A 21,017-nucleotide genomic window follows, 5' to 3' on the forward strand; every position below is an offset into this window, starting at 1 on the left:
CAGTAAATGTACTTAAGCATTCCAAAGACTGATTGCATAAAATGGACATTGGAGCATTCATGATAAGGTTAACAAACAGACAGTCTGTAGCTGCAAAAATATAAAGACAAAAATGCATGTTTCATTACACTGTACCAAAATTATGCAAGGAGTGTAACAACACATATATATGTACTATATATGAGGTAAGCCAGCAAATTTATATAAGACTGCAGGGGAAATTATTCACTGGTACCATCAGGAGAAAGTACAGAGTGAGAGAACAGGGAATGGCTATTACACTTAGTATGATACCAGGGCAGTAATATGGGGGGGGGGGGGGCAAAAGTAGACTTGTTTCTCTCTTACTGAGGGAACAGGAACTGTGTATAGATGTATCTGAAAATCACAAAACACCTAACCAGTTTGTAAAACAGAATTGATTGTTTCTTCCAGTCATTCAGTGTAAGGACCCTACAGCTCCTAAGCACGGAGATGTAAAGTGTGGTGGCATCCTTGGAGAGCTGGCATATGCTTCAAACTGTACGTTCAGCTGCCAGAGTGGTTTTATTCTGGTAGGAAAAGAGACTGTGGACTGTACAGCATCAGGAGACTGGACAGATGAAGCCCCAAGATGTGAAGGTAGGTTGGAACAACTTTTCCATTTCCACAAATTCAAAAATGATTACATACAATCTGGTATAAGTTATTAAATGTCATGTGAATGTCGGTTATTGTTTTACTTCCTACATGTGTTATTTTCTGGGATTTTTGTTTCCTCTGTAACAACTTCCAAGCACCAGACATATGGCCTTTTCTCCCACAGGGAAGGGCAGAAAGGGTGAAATTCTAGGGTGCTACATCACATAAAAAGCTATTTCTGTGGTTGTTTGTGTATGAAAATCTAATCACTGAGGGGTGGGTTGACAGAGTATTCCTGAAGAGCTAAATCTGTGTCTTACATCATACTTTTGAATATCTGACTTTATACTCAAACATAGCAGTCACTCATACCTGAACAAGTAAAATTATTTAACACTTTATCAGTTAAGTACATTCATTTTTGTACTCTTAGCTGTTTGCTGAACTCTTGCATTTGTAATCCACATTGCGGCTTGCTACTATTTTACTTCAGACTTATGCAAACAGATCACTCATTTCTGAAAATAAAATAAATTAATTGGTCAATTTATTAATAATGACATTAATCTTTTGTTCCAGCTATTCAGTGCGCTGCACACTTAGTTCCTGAGGAGGGTGATATGAAATGTACCGGTGACTTTGGAGAATTTGCCTATGGATCACAGTGCACCTTTAGCTGTAAGGAAGGGTTTACCCTGGTAGGAAAAGAGAGTCTGAACTGCACACCAGCTGGACAGTGGACAGACCATACCCCAAGATGTGCAGGTAAGTTGACATATTCCTTTTACATGTTCTTACATTTAACTTGAAGATATAATGCGTACTGAGCTGCTGTTATGGAAAGAATGACATTGCACTCCATTTTTATCTTTCCTCAGATGTTACATGCACAGCACTTCAGGCACCAGAGCTTGGAAACATGACTTGCACTGACATAAAGGGACCCTTCACATATGGCTCAGTCTGCCGATTTGAATGTCCAGAGGGAACCAAGTTGAATGGATCACATGAGCTTGAATGTGGCTCTTCAGGAACCTGGACTTCTGAGGTCCCAGTCTGTGAAGGTACAAACTGACTATGAATTTTCTCTTGTTATTGTGAAATAGGAGAGCAAACAGTATGCCTGACTATGCATTCCTCCTACCAATATCCCAGCACCCCAATATCCCAGCACCCCAACATCCCAATACCCCAACAGCAACTGTCTGCATTGGAGCTCAGACAGCAATGATGAAGCAGGCAGCAGGGCTTATTGCAGAAGTGCAGTTATCTCTGCAAACAACACTAAAGCTGCAAGGAATCACCTGCAATGCTAAAAGAAGTTATGCTTAAATTAGTGGGTAACAGTCATACAGTCTTTACTTTCAGTTAATGCTGTTAGTAAACATCCTGTATTGATGTATGAACTTAACTTTAAATGTTGTGGATAACTCAAAATTTAGTGAACAGTTGCACTCAGTAATGCAGTTTACTACCTGCTTCAGTGGACAAGTGAACATTGTGACTGCGTGGTCCTGACACCTTCAGCAAGGAATGTTGTTAACACGTAGTCCCTGCCCCCTTAATAATGCAGGAATAACTTGAAATACTTGTCACCATTTCAGCCAGTGGCAGCAGTTATGGTAACTCTACCCCTTTAACACAAAGTAATGCTTAGCATCACGCCTTTTGGCTGTTTTGGTCCTCCCCAAAAATGTAATGCAGTTGTGTTGTACAAACTACATGTTTTCAAACCAAGGGATATTAGGAATAAATGCTAGAAATACTACTTTGAAACAAGCACAAAAGATAAAATTCTCAGGATGAGAAATGCTAGGAGTGGATTTCATGGCATACCCAGTTTGCTAGAAGGTTAATTCAAACATAATTGCTAATATTTTTGATTAAAAAGAAAATATATTTATTTATAAAGAACACATATAATTTAACATTTTAAAATGCATGCCTACATTTGGAATTATTGGCATTATAACCTACATTGTTTTAGTTTGCATTGCATTGAACCATTTATTTATTTGTGTATGAAAAGTACTTTGTCACAACGTTTGACTCAGAAAATAATTTATAAAAGCTTCACAGTAAATGTAGTTAAGTATTCCAAAGACGAATTGCATAAAATGGACATTGGAGCATTCATGATAAGGTTACAATCAGACAGTCTGTAGCTGCAAAAATATAAAGACAAAAATGCATGTTTCATTACACTGTACCAAAATTATGCAAGGAGTGTAACAACACATATATATGTACTATATATGAGGTAAGCCAGCAAATTTATATAAGACTGCAGGGGAAATTATTCACTGGTACCATCAGGAGAAAGTACAGAGTGAGAGAACAGGGAATGGCTATTACACTTAGTATGATACCAGGGCAGTAATATGGGGGGGGGTGGCAAAAGTAGACTTGTTTCTCTCTTACTGAGGGAACAGGAACTGTGTATAGATGTATCTGAAAATCACAAAACACCTAACCAGTTTGTAAAACAGAATTGATTGTTTCTTCCAGTCATTCAGTGTAAGGACCCTACAGCTCCTAAGCACGGAGATGTAAAGTGTGGTGGCATCCTTGGAGAGCTGGCATATGCTTCAAACTGTACGTTCAGCTGCCAGAGTGGTTTTATTCTGGTAGGAGAAGAGACTGTGGACTGTACAGCATCAGGAGACTGGACATATGAAGCCCCAAGATGTGAAGGTAGGTTGAAACAACTTTTCCATTTCCACAAATTCAAAAATGATTACATACAATCTGGTATAAGTTATTAAATGTCATGTGAATGTCGGTTATTGTTTTACTTCCTGCATGTGTTACTTTCTGGGATTTTTGTTTCCTCTGTAACAACTTCCAAGCACCAGACATATGGCCTTTTCTCCCACAGGGAAGGGCAGAAAGGGTGAAATTCTAGGGTGCTACATCACATAAAAAGCTATTTCTGTGGTTGTTTGTGTATGAAAATCTAATCACTGAGGGGTGGGTTGACAGAGTATTCCTGAAGAGCTAAATCTGTGTCTTACATCATACTTTTGAATATCTGACTTTATACTCAAACATAACAGTCACTCATACCTGAACAAGTAAAATTATTTAACACTTTATCAGTTAAGTGCATTCATTTTTGTACTCTTAGCTGTTTGCTGAACTTTTGCATTTGTAATCCACATTGCGGCTTGCTACTATTTTACTTCAGACTTATGCAAACAGATCACTCATTTCTGAAAATAAAATAAAATAATTGGTCAATTTATTAATAATGACATTTATCTTTTGTTCCAGCTATTCAGTGTGATGCACATGCAGTTCCTGAGGAGGGTGATATGAAATGTACCGGTGACTTTGGAGAATTTGCCTATGGATCACACTGTACCTTTAGCTGTAAGGAAGGGTTTACCCTGGTAGGAGGAGAGATTCTGAAGTGCACATCAGCTGGACAGTGGACAGGCCAGACCCCAAGATGTGAAGGTAAGTTGATGAACTCCTTTCACATTAACTTCACACATATTGTGCTGTAAAGTAAATAAGAGTTAATAAGCCCCTCTGCATTTTTGTCTTTCCTTAGTTATCACATGCACATCACTTCAGGCACCAGAACTTGGAAACATGTCTTGTATAAATCTAACGGCACCCTTCACATATGGCTCAGTCTGCCATTTTGAGTGCCCAGAGGGAACCAAGCTGAATGGATCCAATGTGCTTGAGTGTAGCTCTTCAGGAACCTGGAGTGCTGAGATTCCAGCCTGCGAAGGTACATAATGATAACAGCTTTAATTATATTACCAACCTAGAACTGTACACTTATGAGCTTACTATATGCTGCTTGTAATACAAAAGTCAGAAAGAGAAACATGAGAGCCACAGAGGTATTGACATATGACTAACCAGTTCTGCACACCCTATCATAGTGATTATGCAGGGGGGAACATGAGAGCCACAGAGGTATTGACATATGACTAACCAGTTCTGCACACCCTATCATAGTGATTATGCAGGGGGAAACATGAGAGCCACAGAGGTATTGACATATGACTAACCAGTTCTGCACACCCTATCATAGTGATTATGCAGGGGGAAACGTTAGAGCCACAGAGGTATTGACATATGACTAACCATTTCTGCACACCCTATCATATTGATTATGCAGGGGGAAACATGAGAGCCACATAGGTATTCACATATGACTAACCAGTTATGCACACCCTATCACAGTGATTATGCAGGGGGAAACATGAGAGCCACATAGGTATTCACATATGACTAACCAGTTCTGCACACCCTATCATAGTGATTATGCAGGGGGAAACATGAGAGCCACAGAGGTATTGACATATGAGTAACCAGTTCTGCACACCCTATCATAGTGATTATGCAGGGGGAAACATGAGAGCCACAGAGGTATTCACATATGACTAACCAGTTCGGCACACCCTATCATAGTGATTATGCAGGAGGAAACGTGAGATCCACTGAGATATTGACATATGACTAACCAGTTCTGCAAACCCTATCATAGTGATTATGCAGGGGGAAACATGAGAGCCACAGAGGTATTCACGTATGATGAACCAGTTCTGCACTCCCTATCACAGTGATTATGCAGGGGGGATATAGACTGTACCTCCTCCTGCTCTCAGGAGGAAGTGTACATACAATCAGAATGACAGACATTCAGTTTATGCAAGAAAAGGCTTGGACATGTAAATCTATGATCCTTGGAAATGAAGGCGGGGTAAGAATAGCTACATTCAAAGCACTTGGTTCCCAGGATTAACCTGAAAGGGATCTAATTGCTGGAAATGGTAGAGTGCACTTAATTGTATAAAGGGGAGTAAAGCTTTTGGTGAAATTTCTGGCAGAAGTGAGATGTAGGGCAAGTGCTTATGTAAAGCTGATGGCAGTAAACACATCCATATGTATCCTTATATCTAGCTAGCAAAAGGAAAGCAAGAATGAGAAAGACAGAACAGGTGTTAGGATAGCAGTTAAGGGGTTTACCTTCCACACAAAAGGCTCAGGGTTTGACTCTCAAAAAGGGAAATTGGCAAGACTTGAATGGGCTATAAGGGCAGCTAGCCTAGTACTTAACTATGGATTCATTCACTAGTGATGGAAAGGTAGTGAATGTGAACGAGGGTCTTTGCTGGCTTTTATGAATGCACTCATTTCACACTAGTTTGTACAGTACCTCTGTCGTTAGTTGTTATCCTTGGGTATGAAGCTGTTTGCTTCTGCAAAAAGTAACTCAATATCTGGACCACAGGGTCATATTTTGGATGCATAGTGTGTTTCTCACTTGTTACCACTTAAGCAAAACTGACAACATATAAAACCAAGGAGTAATACTCAACCTCTGCCCTTGAACACTGGGGAAGAACTGAGTAAATGCAGGAAAGTTCATAAGGAGAAGAATGGCAAATCAGAAATAGTGTATTTTGGAACATAATATGTTGGAAAAATATTTACAACACCTGCCATGCTTCTACTAATTTGATGCTACTATATTTTCTGCTAAATAAAATGGCTAACCTTAGTATTACTGTGGTTTTCTAGGGTCTCACCATTCTGCTGATGCATTCGTTCAGACGAATGTCTCCATTGGAATCATGGCAGCAGCAGGGTCTGTGTCATCAGTGATGTTCGGTCTATGGCTTCTGAGGCAGCTGCGTAAGAAATGTAAGTTTATTTTAAGTAACTGATGTTATGGACTCCATTGAGATTTCCAGGAACTCAACATAAAACTGGCATTTTATTATAGAATCAATACTTCAGGTAGTGATAGCAGGTGTAGTGTGAGGTGAATGGATTGACACAAGTTTGCAAGTGAAAATATTATGGAGTTAGTGACACTGTAAAAAAAACATTAGATTAGCTTGTTTTAATACAAGTTCTGTTGATGTGCCTTGCAATATGTTTGCAATCATTCGACATAAACCCCCCAAAATCATCAGATGTCATGTGGTATCACTAGTGATGGGTAAAAGAAATCTGATTACAATGTGACACTTACATGGGCACCAGCCAACAGATTAGGGAGTAACACTGTTACTCGGGTATCTGTAACCTGATTACATAATGAAACCTTGGCATCAACAAGCAAATTAGTGAGGGGCATTTACCTGTGTATCTGTAACTTGATTACACAATTACACATGGACATCAGCAAGCAAATTAAAAAGTGATACTTACCTGGGTATCTGCATCAGTTTACAGATTAGAGAGTGACACTTACTTGGGTATCTATAACCTCTTAACAGAGAGACAATTGGGTATCATTTTGCAGATAAGAGAGTGACCTAGGTATCTATAACCTGTTTACAGAGTGACATCTGGACATTAGCAATCAAATTAGAGAGTGACATTTACCTGGGTGTTTGCATCAGCTTACAGATTAGAGACGGGCACTTACCTGGGTATATATAAGCTGTTTACCTGTTTACAGAGTGACACCTGGGCATCAGCTTACAGATTAGAGACGGGCACTTACCTGGGTATATATAAGCTGTTTACCTGTTTACAGAGTGACACCTGGGCATCAGCTTACAGATTAGAGATGGGCACTTACCTGGGTATATATAAGCTGTTTACCTGTTTACAGAGTGACACCTGGGCATCAGCTTACAGATTAGAGACGGGCACTTACCTGGGTATATATAAGCTGTTTACCTATTTACAGAGTGACACCTGGGCATCAGCTTACAGATTAGAGATGGGCACTTACCTGGGTATATATAAGCTGTTTACCTGTTTACAGAGTGACACCTGGGCATCAGCTTACAAATTAGAGACGGGCACTTACCTGGGTATATATAAGCTGTTTACCTGTTTACAGAGTGACACCTGGGCATCAGCTTACAGATTAGAGACGGCACTTACCTGGGTATATGTAAGCTGTTTACCTGTTTACAGAGTGACACCTGAGCATCAGCTTACAGATTAGAGACAGGCACTTACCTGGGTATATATAAGCTGTTTACCTGTTTACAGAGTGACACCTGGGCATCAGCTTATAGATTAGAGACTGGCACTTACATGGGTATATATAAGCTGTTTACCTGTTTACAGAGTGACACCTGGGCATCAGTTTACAGATTCGAGACGGGCACTTACCTGGGTATATATAAGCTGTTTACCTGTTTACAGAGTGACACCTGGGTATCAGCTTACAGATTAGAGATGGGCACTTACCTGGGTATATATAAACTATTTACCTGTTTACAGAGTGACACCTGGGCATCAGCTTACAGATTAGAGACGTGCACTTACCTGAGTATATATAAGCTGTTTACCTGTTTACAGAGTGACACCTGGGCATCAGCTTAGAGAGTGAGAACTGAAACAAACAAAGAATGTTCTTATTTTTTACATGGAATGTTTTATAGGAAAATCATTGTGAAGCTATCATAACACATACTTTATTTATTTTCAAATTGCTTAGACTTTGGTCATATTTCTATAATATCTAATGGCATGTGTTTTTTTTCAGCTAAGAAATTTTCTCCATTAAGGTGAGTATTGTCCTGATGCTATTGTTAACACCATTTTAAATGCATTTCTTCTTAATCTAAAGTACGTACTCTGATCATGCCTTTTATGACAATTTCTTTTTGTACATTGCAGTGACCATTCAGAAGAGGAGCATCACAACGCACATTTCAGACATTCCATGTTTAATGTTTGAACCCTAAAGATGAGGCAAGTGCTCTGCGTCAAGTTATTATTATGATTATTGGGAGACCCAGTATGTTATATGTGTTTGTAGGCAGATAGCAGATTCAGCTTTGTGCGCGTGTGCGCTCATGTGTGTGTGTATGTGTGTACGCATGCATGCATGTGTGCATGTGCACATGCGTGTGTATGTCTCTGTGTTTGTGGAGGGGTGTGGGGGTGGGGGTGTTTGAGCTGTCTGGATGCAAAGTTCACATGGCGCTTCTTGAGGGGACTGCTCCTTTTCTACCACTCTTGCTCATGTCTTATACCTCCCTGTCTGCCTTCTTTTCTCACTACTTTTTGCAGCCAGTGACATACACCTACCTGGTCTCAGTCTCCTTCAGCCATTCACCATCCCAGGAGAATCAGTTGCTTCAAGAGCACATCTATGGAGCCAGATCCTTCTTAATTAAAACTGGTCTCTCATTTCCTTTGTACCTCAAGCTCCATACCTTAGCAATCATGTTCTACTCAGGGTAAGAACAGCTTCTGAGCTCCGCACCTTCTGCCTTTAAAACAGCTGAGCTGTCAGTCATCCCACTTCTTTTTCAAGCAAGATTATTTTAATTCTGCCCTCTATGTCTCCTACTTACTGTTATCTTGTTTTTGCATTTACCCTCAGCCCAAGTCTGGCAACTTCCTGCTGAGTTCAGATACAAATGTATCTTCATCTGGCAGTGCATTTCACTCTGCATTATGGAAAATCTCACCCAGGCTCTGGACTGCAGCACAAAATTGTCTTTTCTTGCACTGGTGACTCCATTTATTGCAAAGCAGCCCTTTGTATGTGTTAGCTAATGATCTCTAAAGTGCTTGCACTATACAGGCATTGCCTCATGACTACCTCAGTAGTTACATTCTGCATACATGTTCTCATGACTACCTCAGTAGTTGCATTCTGCATACATGTTCTCATGACTACCTCAGTAGTTACATTCTGCATACATGTTCTCATGACTACCTCAGTAGTTGCATTCTGCATACATGTTCTCATGACTACCTCAGTAGTTACATTCTGCATACATGTTCTCATGACTACCTCAGTAGTTACATTCTGCATACATGTTCTCATGACTACCTCAGTAGTTACATTCTGCATACATGTTCTCATGACTACCTCAGTAGTTGCATTCTGCATACATGTTCTCATGACTACCTCAGTAGTTGCATTCTGCATACATGTTCTCATGACTACCTCAGTAGTTGCATTCTGCATACATGTTCTCATGACTACCTCAGTAGTTACATTCTGCATACATGTTCTCATGACTACCTCAGTAGATACATTCTGCATACATGTTCTCATGACTACCTCAGTAGTTACATTCTGCATACATGTTCTCATGACTACCTCAGTAGTTACATTCTGCATACATGTTCTCATGACTACCTCAGTAGTTACATTCTGCATACATGTTCTCATGACTACCTCAGTAGTTACATTCTGCATACATGTTCTCATGACTACCTCAGTAGTTACATTCTGCATACATGTTCTCATGACTACCTCAGTAGTTGCATTCTGCATACATAATCTCATGCCTACATCAGTAGTTGCATTCTGCATACATGTTCTCATGCCTACCTCAGTAGTTGCATTCTGCATACATGTTCTCATGCCTACCTCAGTAGTTGCATTCTGCATACATGTTATCATGACTACCTCAGTAGTTGCATTCTGCATACATGTTATCATGCCTACCTCAGTAGCTGCATTCTGCATACATGTTCTCATGCCTACCTCAGTAGTTGCATTCTGCATACATGTTCTCATGACTACCTCAGTAGTTTCATTCTGCATACATGTTCTCATGACTACCTCAGTAGTTGCATTCTGCATACATGTTCTCATGACTACCTCAGTAGTTACATTCTGCATACATGTTCTCATGACTACCTCAGTAGTTACATTCTGCATACATGTTCTCATGACTACCTCAGTAGTTACATTCTGCATACATGTTCTCATGACTACCTCAGTAGTTGCATTCTGCATACATGTTCTCATGACTACCTCAGTAGTTGCATTCTGCAAACATGTTCTCATGACTACCTCAGTAGTTGCATTCTGCATACATGTTCTCATGACTACCTCAGTAGTTGCATTCTGCATACATGTTCTCATGACTACCTCAGTAGTTACATTCTGCATACATGTTCTCATGACTACCTCAGTAGATACATTCTGCATACATGTTCTCATGACTACCTCAGTAGTTACATTCTGCATACATGTTCTCATGACTACCTCAGTAGTTACATTCTGCATACATGTTCTCATGACTACCTCAGTAGTTACATTCTGCATACATGTTCTCATGACTACCTCAGTAGTTACATTCTGCATACATGTTCTCATGACTACCTCAGTAGTTACATTCTGCATACATGTTCTCATGACTACCTCAGTAGTTGCATTCTGCATACATAATCTCATGCCTACATCAGTAGTTGCATTCTGCATACATGTTCTCATGCCTACCTCAGTAGTTGCATTCTGCATACATGTTCTCATGCCTACCTCAGTAGTTGCATTCTGCATACATGTTATCATGACTACCTCAGTAGTTGCATTCTGCATACATGTTATCATGCCTACCTCAGTAGCTGCATTCTGCATACATGTTCTCATGCCTACCTCAGTAGTTGCATTCTGCATACATGTTCTCATGACTACCTCAGTAGTTTCATTCTGCATACATGTTCTCATGACTACCTCAGTAGTTGCATTCTGCATACATGTTCTCATGACTACCTCAGTAGTTACATTCTGCATACATGTTCTCATGACTACCTCAGTAGTTACATTCTGCATACATGTTCTCATGACTACCTCAGTAGTTACATTCTGCATACATGTTCTCATGACTACCTCAGTAGTTGCATTCTGCATACATGTTCTCATGACTACCTCAGTAGTTGCATTCTGCATACATGTTCTCATGACTACCTCAGTAGTTGCATTCTGCATACATGTTCTCATGACTACCTCAGTAGTTACATTCTGCATACATGTTCTCATGACTACCTCAGTAGTTGCATTCTGCATACATGTTCTCATGACTACCTCAGTAGTTACATTCTGCATACATGTTCTCATGACTACCTCAGTAGTTACATTCTGCATACATGTTCTCATGACTACCTCAGTAGTTGCATTCTGCATACATGTTCTCATGACTACCTCAGTAGTTACATTCTGCATACATGTTCTCATGACTACCTCAGTAGTTACATTCTGCATACATGTTCTCATGACTACCTCAGTAGTTACATTCTGCATACATGTTCTCATGACTACCTCAGTAGTTACATTCTGCATACATGTTCTCATGACTACCTCAGTAGTTACATTCTGCATACATGTTCTCATGACTACCTCAGTAGTTACATTCTGCATACATGTTCTCATGACTACCTCAGTAGTTACATTCTGCATACATGTTCTCATGACTACCTCAGTAGTTACATTCTGCATACATGTTCTCATGACTACCTCAGTAGTTACATTCTGCATACATGTTCTCATGACTACCTCAGTAGTTACATTCTGCATACATGTTCTCTGACTACCTCAGTAGTTACATTCTGCATACATGTTCTCATGACTACCTCAGTAGTTACATTCTGCATACATGTTCTCATGACTACCTCAGTAGTTACATTCTGCATACATGTTCTCATGACTACCTCAGTAGTTACATTCTGCATACATGTTCTCATGACTACCTCAGTAGTTACATTCTGCATACATGTTCTCATGACTACCTCAGTAGTTGCATTCTGCATATATGTTCTCATGCCTACATCAGTAGTTGCATTCTGCATACATGTTCTCATGCCTACCTCAGTAGTTGCATTCTGCATACATGTTCTCATGCCTACCTCAGTAGTTGCATTCTGCATACATGTTCTCATGACTACCTCAGTAGTTGCATTCTGCATACATGTTATCATGCCTACCTCAGTAGTTGCATTCTGCATACATGTTCTCATGCCTACCTCAGTAGTTGCATTCTGCATACATGTTCTCATGCCTACCTCAGTAGTTTCATTCTGCATACATGTTCTCATGACTACCTCAGTAGTTACATTCTGCATACATGTTCTCATGACTACCTCAGTAGTTACATTCTGCATACATGTTCTCATGACTACCTCAGTAGTTACATTCTGCATACATGTTCTCATGACAACCTCAGTAGTTGCATTCTGCATACATGTTCTCATGACTACCTCAGTAGTTGCATTCTGCATACATGTTCTCATGACTACCTCAGTAGTTGCATTCTGCATACATGTTCTCATGACTACCTCAGTAGTTACATTCTGCATACATGTTCTCATGACTACCTCAGTAGTTGCATTCTGCATACATGTTCTCATGACTACCTCAGTAGTTACATTATGCATACATGTTCTCATGACTACCTCAGTAGTTACATTCTGCATACATGTTCTCATGGCTACCTCAGTAGTTGCATTCTGCATACATGTTCTCATGACTGCCTCAGTAGTTACATTCTGCATACATGTTCTCACGACTACCTCAGTAGTTACATTCTGCATACATGTTCTCATGACTACCTCAGTAGTTACATTCTGCATACATGTTCTCATGACTACCTCAGTAGTTGCATTCTGCATACATGTTCTCATGCCTACATCAGTAGTTGCATTCTGCATACATGTTCTCATGCCTACCTCAGTAGTTGCATTCTGCATACATGTTCTCATGCCTACCTCAGTAGTTGCATTCTGCATACATGTTCTCATGACTACCTCAGTAGTTGCATTCTGCATACATGTTATCATGCCTACCTCAGTAGTTGCATTCTGCATACATGGTCTCATGACTACCTCAGTAGTTGCATTCTGCATACATGTTCTCATGACTACCTCAGTAGTTACATTCTGCATACATGTTCTCATGACTACCTCAGTAGTTACATTCTGCATACATGTTCTCATGACTACCTCAGTAGTTACATTCTGCATACATGTTCTCATGACTACCTCAGTAGTTACATTCTGCATACATGTTCTCATGACTACCTCAGTAGTTACATTCTGCATACATGTTCTCATGACTACCTCAGTAGTTACATTCTGCATACATGTTCTCATGACTACCTCAGTAGTTACATTCTGCATATATGTTCTCATGACTACCTCAGTAGTTGCATTCTGCATACATTTTCTCATGACTACCTCAGTTACATTCTGCATACATGTTCTCATGACTACCTCAGTAGTTACATTCTGCATACATGTTCTCATGACTACCTCAGTAGTTACATTCTGCATACATGTTCTCATGACTACCTCAGTAGTTGCATTCTGCATACATGTTCTCATGCCTACATCAGTAGTTGCATTCTGCATACATGTTCTCATGCCTACCTCAGTAGTTGCATTCTGCATACATGTTCTCATGCCTACCTCAGTAGTTGCATTCTGCATACATGTTCTCATGACTACCTCAGTAGTTGCATTCTGCATACATGTTCTCATGACTACCTCAGTAGTTGCATTCTGCATACATGTTCTCATGACTACCTCAGTAGTTACATTCTGCATACATGTTCTCATGACTACCTCAGTAGTTACATTCTGCATACATGTTCTCATGACTACCTCAGTAGTTGCATTCTGCATACATGTTCTCATGACTACCTCAGTAGTTGCATTCTGCATACATGTTCTCATGACTACCTCAGTAGTTGCATTCTGCATACATGTTCTCATGACTACCTCAGTAGTTGCATTCTGCATACATGTTCTCATGACTACCTCAGTAGTTGCATTCTGCATACATGTTCTCATGACTACCTCAGTAGTTGCATTCTGCATACATGTTCTCATGACTACCTCAGTAGTTGCATTCTGCATACATGTTCTCATGACTACCTCAGTAGTTACATTCTGCATACATGTTCTCATGACTACCTCAGTAGTTACATTCTGCATACATGTTCTCATGACTACCTCAGTAGTTACATTCTGCATACATGTTCTCATGACTACCTCAGTAGTTACATTCTGCATACATGTTCTCATGACTACCTCAGTAGTTACATTCTGCATACATGTTCTCATGACTACCTCAGTAGTTACATTCTGCATACATGTTCTCATGACTACCTCAGTAGTTACATTCTGCATATATGTTCTCATGACTACCTCAGTAGTTGCATTCTGCATACATTTTCTCATGACTACCTCAGTTACATTCTGCATACATGTTCTCATGACTACCTCAGTAGTTACATTCTGCATACATGTTCTCATGACTACCTCAGTAGTTACATTCTGCATACATGTTCTCATGACTACCTCAGTAGTTGCATTCTGCATACATGTTCTCATGCCTACATCAGTAGTTGCATTCTGCATACATGTTCTCATGCCTACCTCAGTAGTTGCATTCTGCATACATGTTCTCATGCCTACCTCAGTAGTTGCATTCTGCATACATGTTCTCATGACTACCTCAGTAGTTGCATTCTGCATACATGTTATCATGCCTACCTCAGTAGTTGCATTCTGCATACATGGTCTCATGACTACCTCAGTAGTTGCATTCTGCATACATGTTCTCATGACTACCTCAGTAGTTACATTCTGCATACATGTTCTCATGACTACCTCAGTAGTTACATTCTGCATACATGTTCTCATGACTACCTCAGTAGATACATTCTGCATACATGTTCTCATGACTACCTCAGTAGTTGCATTCTGCATACATGTTCTCATGACTACCTCAGTAGTTGCATTCTGCATACATGTTCTCATGACTACCTCAGTAGTTGCATTCTGCATACATGTTCTCATGCCTACCTCAGTAGTTGCATTCTGCATACATGTTCTCATGACTACCTCAGTAGTTGCATTCTGCATACATGTTCTCATGACTACCTCAGTAGTTGCATTCTGCATACATGTTCTCATGACTACCTCAGTAGTTACATTCTGCATACATGTTCTCATGACTACCTCAGTAGTTGCATTCTGCATACATGTTCTCATGACTACCTCAGTAGTTACATTCTGCATACATGTTCTCATGACTACCTCAGTAGTTACATTCTGCATACATGTTCTCATGGCTACCTCAGTAGTTGCATTCTGCATACATGCTCTCATGACTACCTCAGTAGTTACATTCTGCATACATGTTCTCACGACTACCTCAGTAGTTACATTCTGCATACATGTTCTCATGACTACCTCAGTAGTTACATTCTGCATACATGTTCTCACGACTACCTCAGTAGTTACATTCTGCATACATGTTCTCATGACTACCTCAGTAGTTACATTCTGCATACATGTTCTCATGACTACCTCAGTAGTTACATTCTGCATACATGTTCTCATGACTACCTCAGTAGTTACATTCTGCATACATGTTCTCATGACTACCTCAGTAGTTACATTCTGTATACATGTTCTCATGACTACCTCAATAGTTACATTCTGCATACATGTTCTCATGACTACCTCAGTAGTTACATTCTGCATACATGTTCTCATGACTACCTCAGTAGTTACATTCTGCATACATGTTCTCATGACTACCTCAGTAGTTACATTCTGCATACATGTTCTCATGACTACCTCAGTAGTTACATTCTGCATACATGTTCTCATGACTACCTCAGTAGTTGCATTCTGCATACATTTTCTCATGACTACCTCAGTAGTTACATTCTGCATACATGTTCTCATGACTACCTCAGTAGTTACATTCTGCATACATGTTCTCATGACTACCTCAGTAGTTACATTCTGCATATATGTTCTCATGACTACCTCAGTAGTTGCATTCTGCATACATTTTCTCATGACTACCTCAGTTACATTCTGCATACATGTTCTCATGACTACCTCAGTAGTTACATTCTGCATACATGTTCTCATGACTACCTCAGTAGTTACATTCTGCATACATGTTCTCATGACTACCTCAGTAGTTGCATTCTGCATACATTTTCTCATGACTACCTCAGTTACATTCTGCATACATTGTCTCACAATTCACAAATTAGTTACACTTTGCATACATTGCCCCATGATTCCCACAGTAGCCGCACTCTACATGCATTGGTCCATGATTAATGCAGTGTGATTAATTTTTGATGACAGTTAACAAAGCTTTCTTGCCTGTCTCATTGTATGATATCTTTACCTGCAGCACTAGAATCCATTGATTAGTTTATAAAGCTATGCCCATCTGCACCTGGTTTAATACTTGATACCAGTTGGTTAATGCCAGAACGATCCCTATGTCCCTTGTTACTCACAGCGGCTGATTTGTAGACCTGTACATTACTGGAGAGTATCCTACGCTTTCCATTGGTTATACTTCCCTTGTCATTTATTAAACTATCAGTGCAGACAAAATGTTTTTGTCTTAACTGGTTACTAATTCCATATTCCTTGCACACTTTCTCTACTTTCCTGCCAGGTAAAAGCCTGTAGACCTAAATGAGGCCATGAATGTCACTTTACTCCTGTGTACTGATGACATAATAAAGGCACCAGGCAGGTTAGTGTGGCATGGCTTCTTCAACATAAACGTGAGAGCATTTTTATATTACTTCTCACTGAACTATGATGCACAGGCTCTTTTTCAGTCATATTTTAAGGTCAGACAACCACTCAGGCTTTGAGAGACATTTGCACTTGTCCACATCAGCTCCTTTAGTGAATGCCATCTGGACCTGAAATATTAACCGCTGTGTGTGATAAACATTTCCATACAACCTGTCTCCAGACAGGATTACTTTTCCCATAACTGCCATATATTTTATTTTTTACATCTGCTAACTGGCTAAGTACATTGGTCCAAGTACTATTTTTCAGTTGCATGCTCAGCCTATTAGGCAGTCATTATAAAATTAGAAAAAAAAAAAAAAAAAAAAAACACATGACTGCCAATAAATAATGGAATATCTGTAGAAGATGATTGATTTTGTCCAGGTTCTAGTCCCAGTGAAAGCTGCTTTTTCCTTGACACCATTGTTAGCCTGTGGACACTTGCTTGTCCTAAATGTTTTGGCCTCTGACCTTTCAGATGTTTCCTTAATATCAACATATTTCATCTTCCTTCCCCCATAAATTCATTGGCATACTTTGGAATCTACATTACCATTTTTAAACAGCTGTATAGGCATTAACAATTTTTTGTTCCCTGCTTCATTTACATGGAAATGTTGAAACTCCAAGTGTGTGTGTGTGTGTGTGTGTGTGTGTGTGTGTGTGTGTGTGTGTGTGTGTGTGTATGTGTGTGTGTTTTTGTGTAGGTGTGTCTGTGTGTTAAAAATAATTTTTATTAGTATTTTAACTGTGTAGATTCATAGAATCTGAAAGTGCAATGTAGGCACTAATAAATTATATTTTATTTTGCCTGTGGGAATTTAAGAAGATATTGACACATAAAATTAAACATGCAGTAAAATCTTCTTTACACAGTATTCCATGCAAGGCCATATACTATGGCATTGTGGGAAGATGTTCCATGGCAGCCTAAATGTGGTACATTTTCTTCCATGGGCATGGCTGCCCCCCAAAGCAATGGGATACATAACCTGAGCACTGAATACAAAGTCATGCTCCATCTGACATGTAATCAGACCAGGTAAACACTATGCATTGCCTGGTAGTAATGGCCTGGGTGCCTAAAGGCCTAGCTTATGTTTAAAGTTATCATGACCAAAAGCTTCATATTGTTTTATTGATGTCATAAAATTTAATGAGAAATGTCATGTCCTTTGAATTCGAATGAGTTAATTCTGAATCTTCCATCTCATTCATCTTTTTTTTCTTTTACAGTTGGTGGAGTTTGGAAAGAAGTTGATCGGATTTTTTAACTTTATGCCTGAAATGTACATTAGAAAAATGGCCCAAAGTATGGAGCTGGCCCATGGAATGTACAACCTAATGGGGTCAGTGCCACAGAAGCGAGTTTATCAAGTTTGTGGGAACGTTACATCTGCTCCATTTGACTCCTTCTACGGTTTCCTTGGTCTGTCCATGGTATCTCTGAACTCATCTGATAACTTACATTGTACCACTTCCTCAGGCAATACATTCCATAGCCCTACCACTCTCTCTGTGAAATAGTATTTCCTTACAATGCCTCCTAGTCCCTCTCATCTGAGACTAAATGTGTGTTTAGGGTGTTGAGTATAGCAACAAAGGTACAGAATCCAGCTGGTCCTGGAAAGCAACTGACAAATTTAATGCACAACAAAGCTGCCTTCAATCTGGATATTGAAGCTTCAGAGAGAAAATCGTTTATGTCTCTCAGCGTGCGACTCAGGGACTTCAGCTCAGTATTTAAGTAACTATCTAGCACTCAGGTCAGATTGCATGTACGACTCTGGGGGACCCTACAAACTTACCATTAAATGTTTCCATCTGTCTGATCTTATGGGACAAACAGCTAGAGTACTACTTCAACCACATGGCTTCATCGTAACAATTTTGTGTGGGCATTCTAATATACTAAATCAGAGCTGCTGCAAGGCTTGCAACTATGTAGCCATGTGGCTGCTACGCATGCTTTGATGTAGTTGTTAACAAGGATGAAACCTTATGGTTGTTATGTGCGTATGTTTGTTTAATGGCATGGTTTGCTGAGATGTTACTGAAATTTATTAGAGAAGAGCCCACACATTTTCCTGTCTGTCTGATCTTCCATTATAAATGAATCAACAGAAAGAAAAAAAACTTAGAATGGCTGAATCTTGTAACAACATTGCAGACTTTTTTCAGATATTTTCTGTCAGTGTGTGTGTGTTTGGGGGGGGGGGTGAAGCTCTGCTAACAGCCCCCTGAAAGAGCCTTGAACCCACTGACCCCCCTACTACATATTACTGCATCCAAGTTTCCAAAATTCAGAGCTACATTCTGTGACACCCTGAACTTCGAGTCTGGTCACATGCTGTAGTACAGGTGTCTTAGAAACTGTGCTCATTGAATTTTAGCACATTTTGCAGGTTTTATCTTGAGTACAAAAACTTGAAAATGTATTACACATACCTTTAATATAGCAGTGTGATATAGATCTGACCATAGAAGCATTCATTCCTGTTTAGAAAACACTTTATATATATTTTCTAGCATGACTGCATTTTTTTCCCCACTTTGGTTCTGGAACATCTTACTATAAACAAAAAAGTGAAAAAAAAAACATTTGAAAAAAACCCAGTTAATATGATATTCAAACACTGAAAGAGCATCAGTATATCTGGTGGTGAATTGTGTGCATGTAGGCAACTGTACTAAACCCTTACAAAATATAATTACATTCAAATGTATTGTATCTTGGGAGAAAGGAAGAGTCTTCTTCAGAGACATTTCCTAACAAATATGCACTTCCTGACCAACTGTACAAATTCACATGGTTTGTGTGCAGAACCTTCCTGGTTTTAAATCTTAATGCACATTTTACATTTGAGTAATAAATGCTCATCACTGACACAATCTATTTTAGTCAGGTTTCCACAGTTACTGCCCCATAAGGCAAAATAGCAATATTTGCTGAATCCTAAACAGAAAAAACAACTTAAAAAAAATTCTACACAATTAGGAAACCAGCTGAAAAACTCATCTTACCTGCATTGAAAACAGTGTACATTTGAAAATGCAATTGTCCTTTTGGATCTTTTTTTTTTTTATAAAACAAAGCAAAACAAAACAGGAAATCTGCATTGCTGCAGTCTAGGATATACACTTATAGCGGAAACAGTGTCCTTGTACCATACACTAGTGTGTTTATATGAACAGAATCTATAGATTTAAGTGTTGTTGATGAAACCAGTTTCTTATAATAACATCTAAAGTAACACTATATTATGAATTGGTGACAGCATTCCTGACACTTAATTCAGTTTTGTTCTTTGTCAAATGAATAAGGCTCCTAGTGCATGAAAAGTTTTTTGGGGGGTGATCTTCAGTGCAAAAGAGGGACTCAAACTCTAATTACTACGTAACACAAACTATGCTAGCCTTATTCAGATTGTGTTACTTTCATCTGTGGACCATCCTGTTACAAAGCAGTCATGCTAGAGAGCTTGTCAGTCCCTATGGGATATGGTACTGTACATTAGAAATGACTGTTAACATTTTCTCGTAACTCTAACTATAGCACCACAAAAAAATAATAAAATTTTGATTTTTAAATAAAGGAATTTCTGTCGCAAGACACTAAAACTGGAATAAAAGATAACTACAGCAAATGTTAATTCCTATATAATATTAAAAATAATAATAATAGTTTCTGTGTGTAAATGTTAGTGTGCAAGAAACACGGTGAGTTACTGATTTCCAGAGTACCTCTGTATAAAAGTTAAATTAAATACGTGTATCAGATACTCTTAAAAACTACTGTATAGCATATATGTGTGTGTGTATGTGTCTGTCTGTTACTGAGTTTGTTTAAAGAGAAAACCACAAGGCTTGAAATTAAGCTAATATTATTCATATTATTTTTGGAAATACATATTTGCATATTTGGCACTAAAATATGTCTGTGTATATAAATATGTTTTATATATGTATCTATAAGGTATGTTGCTTTATGGATATTTGTATGCATATTGTTTTATAATCTATGGTATTATTTAATAAAGTTAATTTCTGCATTATCTTGTTTGTTTTTATTTGCCAGCTATTGCATGACC

At 39.0% G+C, this 21,017-nt stretch overlaps 1 protein-coding gene across 5 annotated transcripts in view; it reads left to right on the forward strand.

Annotated features, from left to right (window-relative positions):
• Nucleotides 1–21,017, forward strand: part of SELE (selectin E) — a 364,444-nt gene that overhangs the window by 25,432 nt on the left and 317,995 nt on the right. For 2 of the 5 annotated variants that reach the window (XM_044085185.1, XM_044085186.1), the window contains 10 exons: nucleotides 436–621; nucleotides 1,201–1,386; nucleotides 1,500–1,685; nucleotides 3,130–3,315; nucleotides 3,895–4,080; nucleotides 4,178–4,363; nucleotides 6,166–6,288; nucleotides 8,099–8,120; nucleotides 8,233–8,307; nucleotides 18,163–19,072. In XM_044085185.1, the coding sequence (XP_043941120.1) occupies nucleotides 436–621; nucleotides 1,201–1,386; nucleotides 1,500–1,685; nucleotides 3,130–3,315; nucleotides 3,895–4,080; nucleotides 4,178–4,363; nucleotides 6,166–6,288; nucleotides 8,099–8,120; nucleotides 8,233–8,293 (1,322 nt within the window). In that variant the 3' untranslated portion in view covers nucleotides 8,294–8,307; nucleotides 18,163–19,072. Of the gene's footprint in view, nucleotides 1–435; nucleotides 622–1,200; nucleotides 1,387–1,499; nucleotides 1,686–3,129; nucleotides 3,316–3,894; nucleotides 4,081–4,177; nucleotides 4,364–6,165; nucleotides 6,289–8,098; nucleotides 8,121–8,232; nucleotides 8,308–18,162; nucleotides 19,073–21,017 lie in introns of those variants that run through there. The other 3 variants (XM_044085188.1, XM_044085187.1, XM_044085189.1) reach the window with 2 other exon arrangements.

This window comes from Protopterus annectens, chromosome 10.part0, assembly GCF_019279795.1.
Source record: "Protopterus annectens isolate FY-2018-M chromosome 10.part0, PAN1.0, whole genome shotgun sequence".
In the NCBI taxonomy this organism is placed as follows: Eukaryota; Metazoa; Chordata; order Ceratodontiformes; family Protopteridae; genus Protopterus; species Protopterus annectens.